The sequence below is a fragment of the Zingiber officinale genome, chromosome 10B (assembly GCF_018446385.1).
Source record: "Zingiber officinale cultivar Zhangliang chromosome 10B, Zo_v1.1, whole genome shotgun sequence".
NCBI lineage: Eukaryota > Viridiplantae > Streptophyta > Magnoliopsida > Zingiberales > Zingiberaceae > Zingiber > Zingiber officinale.
The window spans coordinates 90869928-90886142 of NC_056005.1; the positions used below are offsets into that span (position 1 = coordinate 90869928).

Sequence of the window (16215 nt, forward strand, 5' to 3'; positions counted from 1 at the left end):
AGTATGTTTTCTTAAGTCCTTTACGCATTCTTTCCGATCGGCCATTAACATTCTTGTTTATGCCAGAGATGGGTGGAGGAGATCGCCGTCTGTAACCGTCTGGCCATGGTGGACGAATAATTAAAAAGGCTGAAGGCTCCGGGCGGCACGTCTGGCTCCCAAGGTCCATCATATGCCGAGCTGCAGAAAGAGCTCAAAAAGACCCAAGACCTGTTGGCGGCTGAGCAGAAGAAGACGGTCGGCCAGACCCATACTCTGGCCGAACTTGAACGACAAGTCAAATCACTGGACCGCAAAATAAGCCTGGCCACCAAGCAGAAGAAAACTGCTATCTCCGATCTGGAGAAGAAGAATGTCGAGGCTCGGGGCCTGGAACAAAGAGTCAAAGAGCTGATGGAGCAGCTGGACGGCGAGAAGGCTAACCGCTCGGCCGAGGTGATTAAATATAACGATGAACTAAAGACTTTGCAGGAGTCCCTCGCAGCCTCCCAAGCTGCCTTCAAGGAATATCAAGAGGCTGAGCTTGGCTAAGTCGCAGCCCTGAGGCTGAATTACATCCGTTCGGACGAATTCTCGGAGAAAGTCTGCGAACGGATGTACAATGCATTCGAGCTTGCTATGACTGCCACCACCACTTATTTGAAGTCCAAGGGTCATCTTCCCGACTCCGTCCTCATCCCGGCCCAAGACCAAGCGACGCTCCTCGGCGCCATCCCAAAGGACATTTACGATTTTCTTGTGTATAAGTTTTTATGTAATTCGGTCGCTCGGCCAAAGACTATCCTTTTTTGTAATTCGGCCTCTCGGCCTTAATTCCTCGGTTTTCAATGAAAAATTTATCTGCGTTGTGCGATTTCATTTTTACTTTGCATGCTTGCGGGTGATTGGTTGGATCCCATGACACACAACTTGGCCAACTAGGCCTCCCGAGCGGGCGTAGGTGACATTCGACTTGTCACTACTTTCCCTTGCCGCTTATCTTCAAACGTCTTTCGTTTCGCCCGGAGGCTTTATAATCGCCGGTTCGACTCTCGATTTTTAATGTCGGAGCTCAACGGTTCTTCCGACCAGAGGGTTTATAGTCGCCGGTACGACTCTCGATTTTTAATGTCGGAGCTCGACGGTCTTCCGACCGGAGGATTTATAGTCGCCGGTACGACTCTCGATTTTTAACGTCGGAGCTCGACGATTTTCCGCCCGGAGGGTTTATAGTCGCCGGTTTGACTCTCGATTTTTAACGTCGGAGCTCGACGGTCTTCCGACCGGAGGGTTTATAGTCGCCGGTACGACTCTCGATTTTTAACGTCAGAGCTCGACGGTCTTTCGCCCGGAGAGTTTATAGTCGCCGGTTCGACTTTCGATTTTTAACGTCGGAGCTCGACGGCCTTCCGGCCGGAGGGTTTATAGTCGCCGGCGCGACTCTCGATTTTTAATGTCGGAGCTCGACGGTCTTCCGGCCGGAGGGTTTATAGTCACCGGCGCGACTCTCGATTTTTAACGTTGGAGCTTGACGGTCTTCCGGTCGGAGGGTTTATAGTCGCCGACGCGACTCTCGATTAAGTCGGAGCTCGACGGTCTTCCGGCCGGAGGGTTTATAGTCGCCGGTGCGACTCTCGATTTTTAACGTCAGAGCTCGACGGTCTTCCGGCCGGAGGGTTTATAGTCGCCGGTGCGACTCTCGATTTTTAACGTCGGAGCTCGACGGTCTTCCGCCCGGAGGGTTTATAGTCGCCGGTTCGACTCTCGATTTTTAACGTCGGAGCTCGACGGTCTTCCGACCGGAGGGTTTATAGTCGCCGATACGACTCTCGATTTTTAACGTCGGAGCTCGACGGTCTTTCGCCCGGAGGGTTTATAGTCGCCGGTTCGACTCTCGATTTTTAACGTCGGAGCTCGCCGGTCTTCCGGCCGGAGGGTTTATAGTCGCCGGCGCGACTCTCGATTTTTAACGTCGGAGCTCGACAATCTTTTTTTAACGTCGGAGCTCGACAGTCTTTTTTTAACGTCGGAGCTCGACGGTCTTCCGCGCCGGAGGGTTTATAGTCGCTGGTTCAACTCTTGATTTTTAACGTCGGAGCTCGACGGTCTTCCGACCGGAGGGTTTATAGTCGCCGGTACGACTCTCGATTTTTAACGTCGGAGCTCGATGGTCTTTCTCCCGGAGGGTTTATAGTCGCCGGTTCGACTCTCAATTTTTAACGTCGGAGCTCGACGGTCTTCCGACCGGAGGGTTTATAGTCGTCGGCGCGACTCTCGATTTTTAACGTCGGAGCTCGACGGTCTTCCGGCCGGAGGGTTTATAGTCGCAGGCGCGACTCTTGATTTTTAACGTCGGAGCTCGACGGTCTTCCGACCGGAGGGTTTATAGTCGCCGGTACGACTCTCGATTTTTAACGTTGGAGTTCGACGATCTTTTGCCCGGAGGGTTTATAGTCGCCGGTTCGACTCTCGATTTTTAACGTAGGAGCTCGACGGTCTTCCGGTCAGAGGGTTTATAGTTGCCGGCGCGACTCTCGATTTTTAACGTCGGAGCTCGACGGTCTTCCGGCCGGAGGGTTTATAGTCATCGGCGCGACTCTCGATTTTTAATGTCGGAGCTCGACGGTCTTCCGGCCGGAGGGTTTATAGTCGCCGGCGCGACTCTAGATTTTTAACGTCGGAGCTCGATGGTCTTCCGATTCGGCTGACAATGTCCTATACTTGTGCTAATTTTCCGATTTTTTACTCCTGCATTTCAAATATACAGCCGAACGGAAAATATACAACATACATTACATTGGCGCACCTTTCACCCTGCCCGGTAAGGCTGGAGGTGGTTCGCGCTCCATGGTCGATCCAGTTGTCGTCCGTCTTCATCCTCCAGATAATAGGCACCCGAGCGGAGCTTTTCGATGACTTTGAAGGGGCCCGCCCAAGGAGCCTCCAGCTTGCCAACGTCCCCGATCGGCTTTACTTTCTTCCACACTAGGTCGCCGACCTGGAACGCTCTAGGGATCACGCACCGGTTGTAGTTCTGCTTCATTCTCTGTCGGTACGCCATCAGCCGGACGGACGCTTTGGCTCGCTCTTCGTCAATCAAGTCCAACTCCATGTTCCTTCGCTCGGCGTTGTCATCATCATAGTTCTGGATCCGGACGGACTCCACACCGACTTCAACTGGGATAACTGTTTCGCCGCCGTACACTAAATGGAATGGCGTGACTCCCATTCCCTCCTTTGGGGTCGTGCGGATAGCCCATAAGACGCCTGACAGCTCGTCCACCCAACTTCCTCCTATATGGTTAAGTCGAGCCCGAAGAATTCTGAGGATTTCTCTGTTGGTTACTTCTGCTTGGCCGTTGCTATGGGGATACGCCATGGAAGTAAAGTGTTGTTCAATGCCATAACTTTTGCACCATTCTTCGAGCTGCTTCCCGACGAACTGTTGCCCGTTATCAGATATGAGCCGGCGAGGAACGTTGAACCGACAAATTATATGCTGCCAGATAAACTTTTTGACCATCTGCTCGGTGATATTGGCCAGTGGCTCGGCCTCCACCCATTTGGAAAAGTAGTTGACCGCCACCAGTAGAAACTTCCGCTGACCGGTCGCCATAGGGAACAGACCCACGATATCCATTCCCCACTGATCGAACGGACATGATACCGTAGATGCTTTCATTTCCTTTGCCGGGCGGTGAGAGAAGTTGTGGTACTTCTGGCAGGAGAGGCACGTCGTGACGGTCCGAGCGGCGTCTTCTTACAGTGTTGGCCAGAAGTACCCAGCCAGCAGGATCTTCCTAGCCAGCGATTGTCCGCCCGGATGTCCTCCGCACGATCCTTGGCGCACTTCCTGGAGTATGTACGTCGCGTCTTCCGAGCTCACACATTTCAAAAGTGGGCGGGCGAAAGCCTTCTTGTAGAGTTGCTCTCCCACGAGCGTGAACCGACCGGCTCTCCTCCTCAATAGCTGGGCTTCCTCCCGATCGGACGGTGTCGCACCCGAGAGCAGGAACTCTATGATGGCTGTCCTCCAATCGCTCGGGAATGCGAGGCCTTCCATCCGGTCGATGTGCGCCACCAAGGATACTTGCTCAATTGGCTGTTGGATGACGACCGGTGATATTGAACTTGCGAGCTTGGCTAACTCATCTGCCGCCTGGTTCTCTGCTCGGGGTATCTTCTGGATGATGACTTCTCTGAAGTGGGTCTTGAGCTTTTCAAAGGCCTCAGCGTAGAGCTTGAGCCGAGCGTTGTTAATCTCAAAAGTGCCCGAGAGCTGCTGGGCGACCAGCTGAGAGTCTGAATGGATTGTTACCCGACCAGCTCCTATATGTCGAGCTGCCTGCAAGCCGGCTATGAGGGCCTCATACTCCGCTTCATTATTGGTGGCTTTGTAGTCCAGCCGAACGGATAGGTGCATCTGTTCTTCTTGGGGAGAAAGTAATAGCACACCAATCCCGCTCCCGAGCCGAGTAGACGATCCATCCACAAATATTTTCCACATAGCTTCGGGCTCGGGATTTTGCACTTCGGTAACAAAATCTGCTAAGGACTGCGCCTTTATCGCCGACCGGGGTTGATATTGAATGTCAAATTCGCTTAACTCCGTTGTCCATTTGATAAGCCGTCCGGACGCTTCTGGGTTCAGCAGCACTCTTCCCAATGTGCTATTTGTCCGGATGATAATTGTATGTGCTAGGAAATAAGGACGAAGTCTCCGAGCGGCGAGGACCAAAGCAAAAGCCAGCTTTTCGAGTCCAGTGTAGCGAGATTCAACGTCTTTTAGAATATGGCTCAAGAAGTACACGGGTTGTTCTTCATCGCTCGTCCTCACTAATGCCGAGCCTACTGCCCGCTCGGTTGAAGATAAATAAATACAGAGCGGCTCACCTACAGCTGGCTTGGCTAGCACGGGCAAGGTGTTCAAGTACGTGTTCAGCTCCTCAAACGCCCGATTGCATTCCTCGTCCCAATGAAACTTAGTAGCTTTGCGCAAGATCTTGAAGAAAGGGAGGCTCCAGTCGGCAGTCTTGGAGATGAATCTTGACAACGCAGTTATCCGACCGGTCAGGCGCTATACTTCCCTCAGATTTCTTGGGGGCGGCATATCTTGCAACGCTTTTACCTTGCTGGGATTTGCCTTTATGCCCCGCTCGGTCACTATATAGCCCAAAAAACGCCCGCATTTTGCTCCAAACAAACATTTCTGAGGGTTCAACTTGACTCCATACTTCCTCAGCGTTCGGAAGGTCTCCTCCATGTCCGCAAAAAGATCAGCCGCTCGGACGGACTTGATGAGAACATCATCCACGTACACTTCTAAATTGCGTCCGATCTGCTCCTTGAATACTTTGTTCATCAAGCGCTGGTATGTTGCTCCTGCGTTCTTCAATCTGAACGACATTACATTGTAGCAGTAAGTGCCGTCGGCCGTGACGAAACTAAACTTTTCTTGATCTTCTCGGGCGAGCGACACCTGATGGTAGCCCTGATAGGCGTCTAGCATGCATATTAACTCGCACCCGGCTGTGGAGTCCACCAGTTGATCAATCCGGGGTAGAGGGTAGAAATCCTTTGGGCATGCTTTGTTGAGATCCCGGAAATCGATGCAAAACCTCCACTTGTTGCCTGGCTTGGAGACTAGCACCACATTTACGAGCTAGCTCGGCAACTGGACCTCCCTTATATGGTCGACCTCCAGGAGCTTCTCGACCTCCGCTCGAATGATAGTGTTTTGTTCGGCGCTAAAGTCCCTCATCCTTTGCTTCATCGGCCGAGCGTCCGATCGGACATGAAGCTCATGCTGTGCGATACTTGGCGAAATTCCCGGCAGCTCATGCGACGACCAAACGAAGACGTCGCAGTTTCTCTGGAGACATTTGATCACCTCCTTTTTCTGGCTTGCCTCCAGATCGGCCGCAATGAATGTGGTGGCCTCCGATCGGGTCGGGTGGATCTGAACCTCCTCTTTTTCTTCATAAACCAAAGAGGGCGGTTTTTCGGTTATGGCGTTCACCTCGATCCGTGGCGTCTTCCACGCGGAATTGGATTCCGCTCGGACCATTTCGACGTAGCATCGCTGAGCCGCCAGCTGGTCTCCTCGCACTTCTCCAACTTTATCTTCAACCGGGAACTTAATTTTCTAGTAGAAGGTCGAGACTGCCGCTCGGAACTCACTTAGCGTCGGTCGCCCCAGGATAACATTGTATGTTGAGGGAGAGTCGACCACGACGAAGTTGGCAGTCCGCGTCCTTCTGAGCGGTTCTTCTCCCAATGAAATAGCCAGTTGGACCTGTCCGACCGGTAGAATTTCATTGCCCGTAAACCCATAGAGGGGGGTTGTCATGGGCAGCAACTTGGCTCGATCAATTTGTAGTTGGTCGAAGGTCTTTTTAAATATAATGTTGACCGAGCTGCCTGTATCAATGAAAATACGGTGAATAGTATAATTAGCTATTACCGCTTTGATGATGAGGGCGTCGTCATGTGGCACGTCGACTCCCTCAAGGTCCCTGGGCCCGAAGCTAATTTCGGGTTCGCTTGCCCGTTCTTGACTGCAGCCGACCACATGGATCTGAAGCTGCCTGACACTTGCCTTCCTTGCTCTGTTGGAGTCACCTCCGGTCGGCCAGCCAGCGATGATGTTGATTTCGCCGCGGGACGTGTTGCTTCTATTTTCTTCCTCCCGTGCAGACGGCCTAGGCCCGCTCCTTAGATACCCGGGGATTGTCCTCGTGCCTCTGAGGATGATACCGCTCAGGAGACTGTCGTCGATCGGCTTCATGGTGTCGCTGTCGCCTGTTGGATGATGGCGATCGACGGTAGCCACTCGGGGGAACGAGGTGGGCGATCAGGGGAAGGCTTCGGCAATCTCTTGTGTTATGCGTGTCGGTCCAGTGGAACGAGCAAAACATGGGGGTCCATACCTTCTTTTTTGTTTGGGCCGCTCGGCGGATACCTCTTGGATGGCGTGGGATCTTGCATGTTGCTGAGGGCGGGCTGCTTCAGCTCGCGGTCCTCTGGGCGGCTGGTGGCCAGTGAGAGGCTTCCGCTCGGCAGGGGCTGACCGCTCGGTTGGAGCTTCTTTCCTTCGGGCCGCCTGGGCTTCCTCCACATTAATGTACTCATTGGCCCGGTGTAACATATGATCATAGTCTCGGGGCGGCTTTCGAATAAGTGAGCGGAAGAAGTCACCGTCCACGAGGCCTTGCGTGAACGTATTCATCATTGTTTCTGAGGTGGCCGTTGGAATATCCATGGCCACCCTATTGAATCGCTGGATGTAAGCTCGCAGCGACTCCCTGGGCTCTTGTTTGATGGCGAATAGACTGACACTAGTCTTCTGGTAACGCCGACTGCTTGCAAAATGGTGGAGGAAGGCCGTGCGGAACTCCTTGAAACTTGTAATGGATCCGTCCGGCAGCCTCCAAAACCACCGTTGCGCCGATCCCGAGAGGGTGGTAAGGAACACCCGACACTTTACTCCATCTGTGTATTGATGTAGGGTAGCTGTGTTGTCGAACTTACCCAGATGGTCGTCCGGGTCGGTGGTTCCGTTGTATTCCCCGATCGCCGGTGGAACATAATGCTTTGGCAGAGGGTCCCGCAGGATGACCTCTGAAAATTGCCGGTTGATCCGCTCGGGGGAGGCGTCTGTTCGGGGAGCTTTGCCTTTTCTGTAGTCTTGCCTGGGCGCCTCGTCGGATGAAGATCCTCGATCAAGGTTAGCGGGTGCGATTTCAGGAAGCGTACGGAATAGGGCCCGATGAAATGGAACCGTGGCCGGCGGTGCTTCCGCTCGGCCTCCCGACGCGGACGTTGCTTGTTGCTCCATCCGCTCAGCTTGCGCCTTCTGTTTCTGTTGCTCCACGAGCCTAGCTGCTCTTGCCTCAATTAGAGCGTCGAGCTCCTCTTGGGAGAGCATCACGGTGTGCGGTCGTCCAGCTTCGTCCATCTCTTCAGCTCGGATGCAGGTGCGTTCCCACAGACGGCGCCAATTAATTTGATCCTGCCCGAATGCCGAATCGATGGACACTGGGCACGTGGCGCTCTTCGAACTAGTGACGTGGATCCCTGACCGGCTGTATGGATCTCCGGCGAACCTGCAAAGAAGTCGGGCCGGGGAGGGGTTCCCGACGACGACCCTCCGACGCTCAAGTCAGGCAAGAGGAAAATGCAGAGGTGACTTTGAATATGAGAGAATGCGTACCTCCGTCGAAGTTTAAGGGCTCTTATATAGAGCTATGGGGAGGCTTATGTACACCTACCGAGGCGTACACGTGTCCTTTACCATACCATAGTATGAGCTTCACAGAGAAACATGCCTGACACCATACTGCTACAGTCCAAAAACCTTTCTGATGGGACGGTAGAACCTTCCATCATAAGATTATGCGTATAACTTGGTCGTCGAACATGCCTGTTGTCAGAAGATGTTCCCCAATGTCCCCTTGTCCTTTTGTCTCTTCTTTCCCTGCGCCGAGCACCCACCCGCTCGGCAGCCACGTTATCGTTCCGACCGGGGGGCTTCCCGGTCGCGTGCTCGGCTTGGCTGAGACTGTTCACAACATTGCTGTTTTTATGCCTTGGCCAAGCGGGTAGCCCGCTCGGTAATCACCATGAGCGTCGGAGACCCGACTCCTTGTCGGATTGTCTTTGATTCTGTTCTGACCCGTTCGGCCGGTCGACCCTACTTCTCTCCGATCGGCCGTTTGACTTTTGACCTCCACGTAGCGTTGACTCCCCTCAAAGGGGGTCCCCTGTCCTTATCGCCGGATCAAAAATTATTTTAAAATGGTCTGAATTATGCTAAAGTTAGGGGTGTCAAATTAGGTCTAGGATAGAGATTTTTGGATTTGAGTCATATTCATTTTAGAGGATTTTTAAGTTAGAGATTTTTAAATTTAAGTTTTAGTTAATTTTTTTAGGGTTAAATTAAATTTTATTTAAAAAATTAAAATTAAATTATTCGAACGATTGGTTGGATTTTGATTTAGGCTTTCGAATTGTATTGAGTTTAGATCGGGTTCAAATTAAATTTTTTATATATTATTTTCAATCCAAATCTAATCGATCCGATCCACTGAATTAATATTATTACAATGGATATACTCATAACTCATAACTGCTTTAATAATATTAAAATAAAAAATAGAAGGATACTTTTTTATTTCGTCGCCAGGGTTGCACGATGCATTTGTGGCTCATTTTTCCCGCCATCATTTCCCGCCACGAGGCTGCACTGCGCTACAAAAGGCCCGGAGAGAGGAGTCGTCGGCGAGCAACGGAGTGGGAGAGATGGAGAAGAAGAGTTCGGGAGGAGGGGCGAAGGCTGCACCGACGGGCTGCTTCAAGTGCGGGGGTACGGGGCACTGGTCGCGCGACTGTCCTTCGTCTTCTTCAAACCACGATGGGCCTAGCCCTAATCTCGTCGCTACTCAGCCTCTCAGTAAGGCCTCGGCGGTCACCAAATCCTCCATGAAGAAGGCTCCGAGAACGAGGCCCAAGCTCACCCCGCAGATCTTGCTCTCGGAGGACGGCCTTGGTTATGTTCTTCGCCATTTCCCTCGCGCCTTCAAGTACCGCGGCCGCGGCCATGAAGTAAAAAGAACATTCTATTTACTCTCTTTTTTCTTTGGTTCATTTTTTTTCTTGAAATCGTTACTTGCTCTCCCTAGCTGAGATCTTAGACGAATGATTGCCTTACTGCCTTATCCTTCTTTTCCATTTATTTTTGTGTTTCAACTAATGGACAAAATTTCTGATATTAATGATTTCATTCTTATTTCACCTTTCCCTGTTGATATGCGATGAATTATTCTTCTCAAATTTGGAATTTGGATAACAGAGTTTTGGGAATTTTGAGCTATTTGAGATGCCCTTTTGCATTATTTGTTGCTACTCTCAAATTATAACTCAGTTATTGTAGATGTCAACGTGAAACAATTTGATTCTGGTCAAAAAGTAAAATTTGTGTGGGGATTTTTCATGAAAGAAAGGGGTTCAAATATCTTCTTCTTTTTCTGAGACTTAGGTAATTAAGATACATTCTACTTTCTCCAGGCTGCTGATCTTGGTAACTTGATTGGCCTTTATTCACAATGGCATTCTCAGTTGATCCCGTACTATTCCTTTGATCAGTTCGTTCGCAAGGTTGAGCAAGTTGGTGCCACCAAACGAGTTACGGTAAGTTAATTATCCTGTATAAATTATAAAGTGAAGTTTTTTTTTTTATAGTGAGTTGTACTTTTACTGAGTGACGTCTAAAATTGAATGGTTAAGATAAAGCAGAACCACTAGATTTTTCCTATGTTAAGGCACTTGGTGTATGTGCTTTACAAAGCGAAGCCTACTGGAACACCTTAAATCTAATCTGGTGTGCTTTAGCAGTGTTCACATAGATGAGTGCCTCATGAGAAGCACTAGGCAAGCAGTTGAACACCTAGGCACTCACCTCGATTAAAGAATACTTCAACTGCCTTGTAAGGATTAAGACTGATGGGGGTTACTATTTTAGATGTTGGTAAAAACAGCTGATGCATTTGACTCTCTATGTTCACAAGATTGTGTTGTTCCATACTTTTTTCAATATAAACAAGAGATGTTGTAAGATATAAAGATTATTACAATTTTGAGCTCAATGTTTCTTTACATGTTCAAAATGTGGAATATTGATTATCTTCATCTTGCCCTTTTTGCTTTTCCTTCTCAAATGGTTACTTACATTTGCACAAATTTATCATGATTAGTCTAAGACATCAATGTTTTGTATAAACTATTCCAATCCATTTTTAACTTCATGTGATTTTAGTTCATCCACACAGAATATAAAATATGCAAATATATATGTTTTACAAGTAATGATGAGGCTACTTGAAAGTTTTGCTAATTTTTTTTTTTCCATTTCAACTATGATGTCAATAGTTATTCTGTCTAAACCCCATGAAAAATCTTAAGAATTGAACAACAACTAAAAATGCTAAATATTGTAGGTAGTAGAAAAAGTAGTTTGAAACTTCATTAATCTGGATTAGATTTTGGGACAATAACATGACTTTTCGAGGATAGAATGATGAAAGAATAGATTTGGAATATAGATACGAATAGTATTAATCCAACGTGACTTTGATGACTACTGAGATTACGGATGTGGAAAATACATTTCAATATGAGCAATTTGAGTGATGTGTTGAACACGAGAGATCGTCAACATAAGGAAAACACTTTATTCTTAACAGACTAAGGTAGCTAAAATAAGGATGGAAATTTTGTCAACAAAGCCGTCATACTTCATATAGTGAAGTTAGGTATTAGAAGTTATAAAAGTGTTCCTCAAAATTCTTAATTCTGTTTGAGAGCCTAACTTTAGATAACGGCTAATATATAAACGAGTGAGATGAGATAAGCTCTTGTTAACAATAATGAGTTCAAGAAGAAAAACTGTAAATATTTTTTTCACTAGCTGTGAAATGTACACTATCATGATTACACTAAACACATAAAATCATTGCAAGTTAGAAACTGTAATGTTTTATAGATTTGATTGAACAAGATAAAAGCTTTTAAGAATGTAAATAGACATGTGGACTTTGATGGACATTTTTTTTTTTTTTTGGGTGGAGGGACAGGGGCGTAGCCACCTTAAGGAGAGGGGGTGCGACCGCCCCCTCTCAAAATTTATTATTATAATAATAATTTATTTATTTGAAAGTCCTTATCGTCACTTTAAGTAGTTGATTCATCACCATTCAATGTCGAAAACTGAAATTAATCACATATTTGGAAAGTTCATGACCTAAGTTATCTATTGGTACCACTTCTACGAGAAAATATCACAATTTGAAATGTTAAGTATTGAATTTTAAAAATAAAATATATAATAATAAACGGATGAACTAAATCGTAGGGCACAAAGTAAGGAAGCTAAATTAAAATTGAATCGAGTTTGAACTAAATTCAACGAGTAGATATGGAGATAAAAATTATGTTAGTTCAAATTGAAATTGATTTGAAGGTGAGTTATGACCGAACCAAGTTTAATATTTAACCAAGTTTAATTAATTTGAATTAGGATATTTTTGACAAAACCTTTCATTTTTTTTTTCTTTCCCTCTTCTCCCTATGCATGTTACATCCCTGCCGTATCATATGCAACCCCTTCACCCATTCCTCTCTTTTATTTTTTTCTTCATCTTCTTCCTCATTTGCTTCTTCTCCTTCTCTTCTCCAACGTTGGTAAACCTATAATTTTTTCCTCTCCTTTTTCTGAAGCACAAGAGCTTTTTTCTTCTCATTTCTCTTCTCCAGCAAGCAAGAAATACAACATCAGTTGCTGTCCTCTTCTAGCAACAAGATCAAGTAGCCATCAAACCCCATATCTTTTTCCTCTTTTGGTATCTTTTAGGATTTTATTGGCACAACAAAATAATCATGTTTTGTCTTACCTTGCTTTCTTTGTGTTATTACTGAGCTCATCGAAACTAGTCAAGATTGCTAATGAAGAAAGTAATGTTCTCCATTTTTTACTTCTTTCTCTCTATTTTATCTTCTCTATTTTTCTCAAAAGCAATGATCTTCTAAGAGTTTTAAGTTATTCCTTTCTCATTTCATGAATTTTTGAAAATTGCCCCTCCTAATCGAAAATCCTGGCCATGCCTTGTATAGGGAACGAATAATTTGGATAATTTATTTATATACTATACGAATAAAAAAGACAATGTACAAATGGAGTTTAAAATGGTGAGCACCCATTTATCAAAGTAAGAAAGATTTTCATAGAGAAATTTAATTCATTGTTTCAATATTGAACTTTGAGAAGGAAGGTGCATTAGCTGTTTTGAAGAATCAATTTAATTTTACAAATGAAAAATCAACACTGTGATGCAGGAGTTCAATTGAAATTTTATTTAATCAAGACATGACCTTACACAGCTCAAATGGTAAGTGAAATCAATGTATTGATCTGAACTTGTTGTATTGGTCATGTAATACCAATACCTAGGATGAATGCTTGATGTTAAATATTTACTATCAGTATTGAATTCACTTTGTTTGTCATTATAAGTAAGTAAATTCACCTGTCTATTTCTGAATTTTTTTTCTTCTTTTTTTCTTACTTTCTCGGATTTGAAAGATAGAGTTGCCACCAAATGAAGTTGCTTGTTATTATTCTTTGAAATGAAAATTTGGTCATGGAAAAATTAGGATGCATAATTGAAGGCAGTTTTCTACAATTCTTTCAAGCAAATACATATTAATATTTCTTATTGCTTTATTTTCAAGAAATGCATATCAGAATTGAAGGATAGGGTTGCCAATGGAGGTGATCCCTCAAAGCTTCATGAATCCCCTATTGAAGAAGTTGCTCCAGAAATCGAACAAGGTATGACATAATTGTGATAATTGCATGAAGTTGAAGGGATATTTTAATACCTCTGCAAATTTTGGCATGTTAGTTCATTGTTATGAACTGGGTTTATCTGAAATAACACCTCGCTTAAGCGATAAGAATGTCAACTATCAGAAGCTTTATGTATGCATCTTCCAGTAGCCCTCTCCTAAGTAAGTTTTACCGCTGTAGATGATCCAACTGCTGAAGAACCAGTTGCAGATGCAGTAGATCCACCATTCGATTCCAATGAAGCAGACCACATGCAGGAGGATGAAATTTTCAATGAGATTTATCACAAAGCTACTGAAGTAAGTCATTGTATTTTCTCTTCCTGCAATAAAGTCATCTAGTCATTCATTTATCTGCATTAAGGTGCTGTAGTATGTTTGAAGTTAGCCACTAGATATGACATCTGCATCACTGTTTTATCTTGTAGTTCTTAACCCATCACCAACCACAACAAAAAAAGTCAGATTAAGCAATGCAGAACCCTACTTTTCTATTTTTATAAAAGAAGTCGGATTAAGCAATGCAGTTCATCATGTCTGATCCAAAAACAGGATCCATTTTGCATGTCAATTTCATCCTTCATCCAGCATTTGTACTGCTAGTTGTGAATTACTTGCTGCTAGTAGTGATATGTTTTTGATCTCAAGCTCGCATGATAAATCACAAATGTTCATGATACCATGAATGTTTTCCGATTTAGGTGAATGTGCTGGGGAGTAGATCTATCTTCCAAGCAATTAGTACAAATTTTGGATGTATGAATACAAAAAGTTTCTGGGAATTGGTTTACTTCCATGATATTTTAAATTTGTCCAAGTGTCTAGTTTAGTAATCTACTAAAAGTACACCTTAATGCAGGAGGCTCATCATCCTTCAGCAATCCTGGTTGCTACTCGAACACATGAATCAACACCAGAAGAACACGTTTCAGGCATTGGTGCTGCTGTTCCTAGCAAAGTTCAGATTTCAGAAGAACAAAGGGCAAGGATGGAAGCCAACCGCCTGAAAGCACTAGAAAGGGCTGCAGCTCGTGCTCGTTCAGAGTCACAAATCGATGCTTCACATGGAGAGCAGTGAGCAGAATTAGGGTTTCATCTGTGTGTAGCAGTGGAGATGGGAGGATGGCACATATGCCTTCATTGTCTAAAAACCAAAAAAGATGCATAATTCAACTAAATCAAAACAAGATACAGTAGACGTGCATTTAAATCGTATACAACAACAATATTGAAGGTGCATGTCTTTGTTGCAAAGGCTCTACTTCTATACCATTCTACCTTCTCTTTTCTCTCCCTTTCTTTTGTCTTAAAGAAAAAAAAAATCATGTTTTGCTGAAGAAAAAGGAAGAAACCCTAAGCCTGGCGTTTGGTTTGTGATGTATGTAAATCTGTAAATGTATGAAAGTGTCGTTAAGTAATAAAAAATTAAATTACTAGGATTGTGAATCAAGTACTCGTTAGAAATGGTAAAATAGGTTATTTAGATAATTTTAGGTTTTTGAAATTAAGAACAAACTAGGAAGAATGAGAGAGAGAGAGAGAGAGAGAGTTGAAAGAGTTGAGAGAGATTTAAGAGAAAGGCAGAGAAGAGAGATGAGTCACGGAAGTGATTATATAACTTTAGTTTACTCAAATGATCGTAAATACTTAATATATATTCGATTGTTCATCCTCAATGGATATTTATATAGATAAATCATCTTATGATATCCGATATGAATTTTTAGTATTACGACGACGTACTAATCTTAATTATTGTCTATTTTCGAAAAGATCATAACTAGTGATCAAAACCTAAGGGGATCTTGCCACAAGATCTTTCGACCTTTAATTAACCACTTTTCCTACCGCGTGATAACGAATTATGTTTGATCCATTAAGCTTCATGATGACCTAGGATTTCTCGCGGCATATTGGGTTGTACTTTCGTATCCAACTCTCCACATCTTCATTTTCTATGGGTTGGAGGATCGAGTTCTCCTTTTGATTCATTCCCAAATCTTCATGGGATACGAATCTCGTACTTTTGACATCAAGATCACATTAATACGATAGATCTGGACCATAAACACACATTTCATTGAATAAGAAACATGAAAACTTAATAGATTAAATAAAAAGATGTTCACATATCAAAAGGGCTACTCCCTAAATCCTAGAATCAAGAAAACTAATCCATCACAAGGAAATTATAAACCAAATACACTAAAAGAAGCATTCCTATAATCCAAAACAGAGAATAGAGATAAGAAAAGCTTAGGGAGAAGATTTCCGGTGTCTTTGAAGTGGTTCCTTGTGACGGAGGTGGACGAGTCGTTAGAGTGGATGAAGGTGATTGCTCTAGGGTTTCCCCTAGAAGGATAAACCCTCCCCCAAGGAGAAGGATAAGTCCTCTGGTCTAAGATCCCCTAAACAAGGGTTTGCTTTATCCTTTTATACCTCCTCCCAAGCTGTGTGATCTGCACTTTACATAACACTACCAAAATGGGTTTTTCGACCCTCAGATTCAGTTTGCTCAGGTTAGTCCCTGAATCAAAATTGTAGATATTGAAATTATCTACATTTCCATAGGTGGTTCAACTTGTAACTCATTGAGATAAAAGTTATAACCATTTTACTTTTTATCCACAGTGTAGGCCGAACCGAACACGATCGTGCCCAGCAACACGAGCACCCATGTTTAGCTTTGGAAATGACTATTTTGGACATGCCCGTGCCTAGTAACATGAGTGGTTGTGGTGAGCTCTATTGGGGGAGGGGGGGGGGGGGGGGGGGTTTTGGCATTGTTTTTCTCTCAATTTCTTCCATACAAAGGCCCGAACATGTTCCTTGATT

The 16215-nt window shown here is 45.0% G+C and overlaps 1 protein-coding gene across 1 annotated transcript; it reads left to right on the top strand.

The window, feature by feature from the left end:
- The first annotated feature begins 9231 nt into the window (after positions 1-9231).
- Positions 9232-14830, top strand: LOC122029901 (chromosome segregation in meiosis protein 3-like). Its single transcript, XM_042589039.1, has 5 exons — positions 9232-9582; positions 10045-10167; positions 13264-13363; positions 13562-13680; positions 14240-14830. Exons 1-5 carry the CDS (start codon positions 9280-9282, stop codon positions 14456-14458), a joined length of 864 nt encoding a protein of 287 aa, XP_042444973.1. The 5' UTR covers positions 9232-9279; the 3' UTR covers positions 14459-14830.
- The last annotated feature ends 1385 nt before the right edge of the window (positions 14831-16215 follow it).

What these genes read in the sequence shown, in the direction of transcription:
- LOC122029901 (XM_042589039.1), top strand. Translation starts at nt 9,280, where the DNA reads ATGGAGAAGAAGAGTTCGGGAGGAGGGGCGAAGGCTGCACCGACGGGC. An exon ending in GTGCCACCAAACGAGTTACG is followed by an intron (nt 10,168 to 13,263) that starts GTAAGTTAATTA and finishes TTTATTTTCAAG; the next exon opens with AAATGCATATCAGAATTGAA. An exon ending in TGCTCCAGAAATCGAACAAG is followed by an intron (nt 13,364 to 13,561) that starts GTATGACATAAT and finishes TTACCGCTGTAG; the next exon opens with ATGATCCAACTGCTGAAGAA.